Source organism: Gossypium arboreum, chromosome 2, assembly GCF_025698485.1.
Source record: "Gossypium arboreum isolate Shixiya-1 chromosome 2, ASM2569848v2, whole genome shotgun sequence".
NCBI lineage: Eukaryota > Viridiplantae > Streptophyta > Magnoliopsida > Malvales > Malvaceae > Gossypium > Gossypium arboreum.
The window spans coordinates 3,937,976-3,944,108 of NC_069071.1; the positions used below are offsets into that span (position 1 = coordinate 3,937,976).

At 27.0% G+C, this 6,133-nt stretch overlaps 1 protein-coding gene across 1 annotated transcript; it reads left to right on the forward strand.

The window, feature by feature from the left end:
* Window positions 1–3,399: 3,399 nt before the first annotated feature.
* LOC108469215 (homeobox-leucine zipper protein HAT22-like) lies at window positions 3,400–4,655 on the forward strand. Its single transcript, XM_017770109.2, has 3 exons — window positions 3,400–3,898; window positions 3,990–4,069; window positions 4,160–4,655. The coding sequence occupies exons 1-3, from the start codon at window positions 3,545–3,547 to the stop codon at window positions 4,455–4,457; spliced, it is 732 nt and encodes a 243-aa protein (XP_017625598.1). The 5' UTR covers window positions 3,400–3,544; the 3' UTR covers window positions 4,458–4,655.
* The last annotated feature ends 1,478 nt before the right edge of the window (window positions 4,656–6,133 follow it).

The window sequence follows — 6,133 nt, forward strand, 5'->3', positions numbered from 1 at the left end:
TTAATTAATAAATTATGATAAAAATAAATATTTGGTGCTTTTTTTCTTCAACTACTCCAAGTCAATGTCTATCTAGTTAGGTCCAAAATTAATGGCTCATAATCTGATCACTTTTTGCCTTTTGGTATTCAGCCATCAGCTCCTTTTTTCCCTTTCTATTATTATTATTTTTGGCCATTTTCTTTTTATTAATTATAATTATTGTTGACTTATTATTTTAATCACAGGATGAAAAAAATCAAAAATAATATTACAATATTACCTAGTAGATTTTAATATATTTATTATTTACTTCAAAAATAATATGATTTAATATTAAAATTACAAAATAATAAATGAAGTCTGTTAATACACGATATTAACAATAATAGAGGTGGAGAGAGAGGGTATTTTAGTCAAGGAGCAGAAGAAAAAAACCCCAAATATGATCTATAAAAATATATATAAAGAATTTATCGAGTTAAATTTCCAGTTGAACTTGAATTAAGTTATTATATATTTTATTATAATGGTATAATAAAGTAGAATCCATGTTTTGACACATTAATTATTTAATTAAAGACACGTTTATGTGTTAATTATGCTCTCTCCTGATTGAACATTAAAGTGAGCATTAATCCCTATGAATATTCCATAAAAAAATTATTAACAAATTATAATGCTGCCTTTATGAAGTCTAACATACTTTTTTAAAAATAATAATAAAATAATTTACTCAATTCATTTTTCCATTCATTGAATAAGAATATTTCTCTTTTAATTCTTCTTTTCTAGAACCAATTTTACACACCTAAAGAATACTCTTCTATTTTTTTTCCAAATTATAAAGAAGTTTGGGTTTATTCACAAGATCAATCCCATATAATATTTAGATCGAATCAGAGATGAAGTCGAAATTCTTTTAGGGTCAAAATTAAATAATAATTTTTGCGATAGTAAAAATATAATTTTACTATTTTAATAGTTTATATCTTTGAAATTTTTAAAAGATTAAATCAAACTTTTATTATTTTTAGAGGGCAAAGTGTAATTTTACTTTTATTAATTCTAAATTTTAAAAGCTTAAATGAAAAATTTTCTGTTTTAAGGGAAGACCGAGACCTTTGCCGACCCCTAATTATGCCCTTGGATCAAATAATTTTTTTATGAATAATTCCATTGATCAGTCTAATATTAATTTATTTTTAAAAGAATTTTATAATTATGAGATATTTGTGATATGGGTGAAAAATTATGTAACAATTATATTTATTAAATGTTTATATAAAATTTAACTGGTGCTTTAGTTGAAATGGTAAAGTTGAAGATTTGATATTTATAATGTTTTTGGTTCAAATCTCTTTGCTTCTAATTTTTACTGATTTATAAAAATATAAAAGACAAATTTAATCGCTATAATATAATTTATTTTGTAAAAAGTATAAGTTTTTTGTAATTTCTCAACTAAGTTGGGACCCGATTAACAAATGATATCAACTTAATCAAAGGTTTTATTATAGTAGAGATAATACAAGCATGAAAAATATATGTTTGAGCAACTATAATTATAGGTTGTACAAAAATTTGAAGTCGGGGTGAAGGCAAGGTGGGTAAGTAGTGGCCTTGCCCCCAAAGATGGTAGATTTGTCATTTGATGCTTTAAATTATTATGTCATATCAGTATAATTGTAAAAATTACATTTTGATCCCTCCAAAAATTTATATTCATGGCCTCCAAAAGTAATTTTTATTTAGGCTTTGCTCCTTATTAAAGTCTAGAAAAATTGAAGGGGAGAACCATACATATGGTATGACACATGGTGAGACTTAACCTAAACACTTAAAGCACCATTGACCTTTATAAAAGATACCAAAGTCTCGTTACCGATATTAGTTTAACTTAACATTAATAAATAGTTACCAATAGGACGTCGATATTATCAATTAAGATACAAACCTTGAATATTAAATATTTAAATTCAAGTCTCACCATATTTATATTTGCATGAATAACTTTCAAATTCTCTCCTTAATTTATGGGAAAAAATTAAGTGAGAAATTTCAAGCAAACGACAAGTTTAAAAGTTGACTTATCCTTCTCTCCACTCAATATCTTAGAGGTGAAGATTAAACATACGATTGGGTTATTGGGGTTTGGCCGATTCCACTGTTTCCATAATACATGTTTTTGTGTGGTCACCGTCCGTACACACAGGCACACACCAAGTTCAACCCAATCCCAATTTCATAATCATTTGCACGAACCAATTTGACTAATCGAACACCCTACATTTCAATTTGATTAATAACAATAAAATTAATCCAAGTTTTCAATTTTGATCGGCTCGTGCAAATTTTAATTAATTAGAAAATAAATAAATACTAAACTATAGGATAAAACTAGCCCATCATATATCGTGGAACCAATGGCACCACACACCTTTTTGAAATACAAAATTGGCTGGTCCAGGGGGACACCATTAAAATCCCAGAATGACAACAAAATTCCCATAATTTTTTATGTCTCAGTTGTTGTTCCAATTAATTATATCTTTATCTTTATTATATAGTTTTAGGTTTGGATAGTATTTATTTGAATTAAACCCAAAAAGAGGGTCATATGAAGTTATCAAAACACACCCAATGATTCATTTGATTTTTCTTTTTATAATTAGTGTTGGATGAAATTGCTTGGCATCCAACCCAAGCATTATTTATGAATTAAAAATTTGTAAATTCATGGACATGAAAAATAATAGTCAAATTCTATTATTAAAAAAACCCTATACTTTATGAAAATTATGAATTTAGTGTTTGTACTTTTCCTATTTTAAAATTTTAATCTCAATTAGACAGTAATAGTTAAATGTGTTTGATTAAATAAATTTTGTTATTAGTTTTGTATTATACGTAAAGTTATAGGTTTAGTTAATGTTCTCCAAATGAATCATTCTTAGTCACTATATTTTTTGAATTTCGAAATTTCAATCTTAATGCAAACAACAGTCATTAAATGTATTACCTACTTTTTTTTCGAGTAACATATAAAAATAACAATCGATATAACGTTACACATATGATAATATGTTTCCCGCATCAAATTTTAAAAGTAATAAAACTTAACTTATTGAATTTAATAACTACCGTTTAGCCAAGTCTAAAATATCAAAATTTTAAAACTATAAAAATTGAAAATGACCAAATGAAAATACATGGATTAATAGCAAAATTTAACCTAAATCAATTTTTTTTTAATTTTAAACTATTGGTGTTGAACAAGTGGACAAGTGCTGAAGAATCATTCTCTTGATGTGTTCCCCCCCATTGCTAATAGTTTCAACAGGAAATTTTACTTTTTTTATTTTTTAATTATATTGAGAGAATATCATAATCATAGCCTTTCAAATGGTCAACCTTTGTGTGTATATATATATACACAGGGAGAGAATAAGAACAATGATATATCATTATATCAAAAATCAATACGATTCATTCCACCCTTCTCTTTCCTTCATTATATCAAAAAACTCCATTGTTGAAACCAAAAAAAAAAAAAATCAGCTTGATGGGTGTTGATGATTCATGTAATACAGGCCTTGTTCTTAGTTTAGGCTTCTCATCAACCCTACAAACACCATCCAAACCCTACAACAAAAACCCATCTTTTCTCAAGCTTGAACCAAACGATGAACCGTCGTTGACGTTGGCTCTCTCAGGCGTCGCCGGTGGCGTGAAACCAGCTTCGCCTCTTAGCGGTGTTTCTTCGTTTTCAAGTGGTAATAAACCCAAAAGGGAACGAGAACTTAGCAGTGATGAAGATGAAGAAGGTACTGTTAATGGAAGAAAGAAACTTCGTCTCTCTAAAGAACAATCTTCCCTTCTTGAAGAAAGCTTTAAACAACACAGCACTCTCAATCCCGTAAGCTTTCATTCAATTTCATACATATATATATATATATACATACATATACATAGAATTGATGTTTTGTTACTGTGTTTTATGGTGACAGAAGCAAAAACAAGCATTAGCAAGGCAATTAAACTTGAAACCTAGACAAGTTGAAGTATGGTTTCAAAACAGGAGAGCAAGGTAAAACAAACAAAACACAATCTGGGTTTTGTAATTTGTTGATATTATCAGCTCCAAATCATTGGGTTTTTTTTTTTTATCTTTGGACAGGACAAAGCTGAAGCAAACTGAAGTGGACTGTGAGTTTTTAAAAAAATGTTACGAGACATTAACAGATGAAAACAGGAGACTACAAAAAGAAGTTCAAGAACTCAAAGCACTGAAATTAGCAGCTCATCCGTTTCACATGCAAGCGGCTACCCTCACCATATGTCCGTCTTGTGAAAGAACCGCCGCCGCCGGCGGAGTTAGCGACGGCGATGGGAATTCCAAGAACCTATTTTCATTGGCTTCCAAGACTCACCATTTCTATAATAATCCCTTAACCAATCCTTCTGCAGCATGTTGAAGAGACCCCAACAAGGGCTTTGTAGTGAATTAATTAATTAGTCAATTATTTTAATTTGTAGAAACAGAAAAACAAAAAAGTATAATTACAACACGTTTGTAAATAATATAAGATATAGTAGTTGTATGTATGAAGGGATTATGTTTGTATTTATTATTGATTCTTTTATTTAATGGTGTATACTTGTTTATATCAAAATTTTGCCCTCTTATTTTAATTACATGGCTATGGTTGGAACAATGAATATATAAAAAGGAAAAGATAAGAAGATTATTTGATGATGACAACTTTGGTTTGATTTTTCTTTTCTTTTATTTTAAAATATTTAAAGATAAATAATAATTATGTTCACATTAATTGACTATCTTTTCAAACATTTTTCAAACATTTTGGGGGTACAAATACACTTGCTTTGAAACTTCTTCTTACATACATGCTTAACACAAATGTCATAGTAATATATATAGTCTTTATTTGGCATAGTATAAAATATCATGAAAACAAAATGAAAGGGTCATTCCATTTCCATGGTGTAAATGGTTTCCACCTTTTTTGGTGTTTCAAATAAAGAAGAAGATTTTTCCCCTATGAATTTGGTTAATTAGGTGGTAAGAGTTAGATTACGTATTGTACTTTTTATTTAAAAAATTAAAATGGTTAACACAATAATCAGTTACACGTTACGTATACCTCATGCTGATATATAAAAATCAATTTTAATAGTAGAAATAGATGAAATTTTTAACAAAATAGCTAGTTTACTCTTTGATCTAATGTATAGTGGCTAATTTTGCCAATTTATTTAAGTAAAGAATTTAAAATGCAATCCAACTTTTAATACAAAGACTTCATGGTACTTTTACCTAATTAGACATACTTCTTTTTATCTATTTTGATACTTAAATTTGACAATTAAGCATATCTTAATCATTAAACTTAAATTCCATAAAAAATATAACGATTAATAAAGTAACATTTTAAAATTATATCACGCTGATCACATTTTTACAGAATCTAATTTTATGAATAAACTTAAATTATGATTTAAGTGAGAAAGGAAAAGTGTGTGGCTAAGGAGGTTAGATCATGTTTATTTGTCTCTAATTTAATAGAAAAGTAGAACCCATATAAATATATTTTTATAATTATATGATTATATCAAAATTTATATGAATAAAATTAGAAAGCCAAAAAAAAGTGGGTAAAGAAAATTTAAATTATAAATTTGAATAATATTCGATACATTGTCTGTGGAATTTTAGATTTTATAAATTGGGTCAAGGTTGACAAATGCTTTATAGAGATATAGTAAAATATTTTAAAAAATACATGTCAATTTTTCAAGATTACTAGTGAAAAAAGTATATTGTCGATGTACCAAATACCGACCATTATAATTATGAGCATTCTATTATTTAATTTGAGATATAAATCTTAGACTTTTAATACATCATTAATTAATTCAAATAATTAACATCGTTAATTATTTAGATAAAAATATTGACGTAAACTAAAGAAAAACATTAATTCCATGAGTAAGATAAATTGGACTGAGCGTTTAGTTTTTAAGAAAAAATTCAGATATATATTTTAATTAAAATAATTAACAATGTTAATTATTTAAATTAACTACCAAACGTTATAAAAATTAAAAATAAAATTACATCAAATTAAAT

Coding starts and splice junctions, on each gene's coding strand:
- LOC108469215 (XM_017770109.2), top strand. CDS start 3,545: ATGGGTGTTGATGATTCATGTAATACAGGCCTTGTTCTTAGTTTAGGC. Junction 3,899..3,989: donor AACACAGCACTCTCAATCCC/GTAAGCTTTCAT, acceptor TTATGGTGACAG/AAGCAAAAACAAGCATTAGC. Junction 4,070..4,159: donor TTTCAAAACAGGAGAGCAAG/GTAAAACAAACA, acceptor ATCTTTGGACAG/GACAAAGCTGAAGCAAACTG.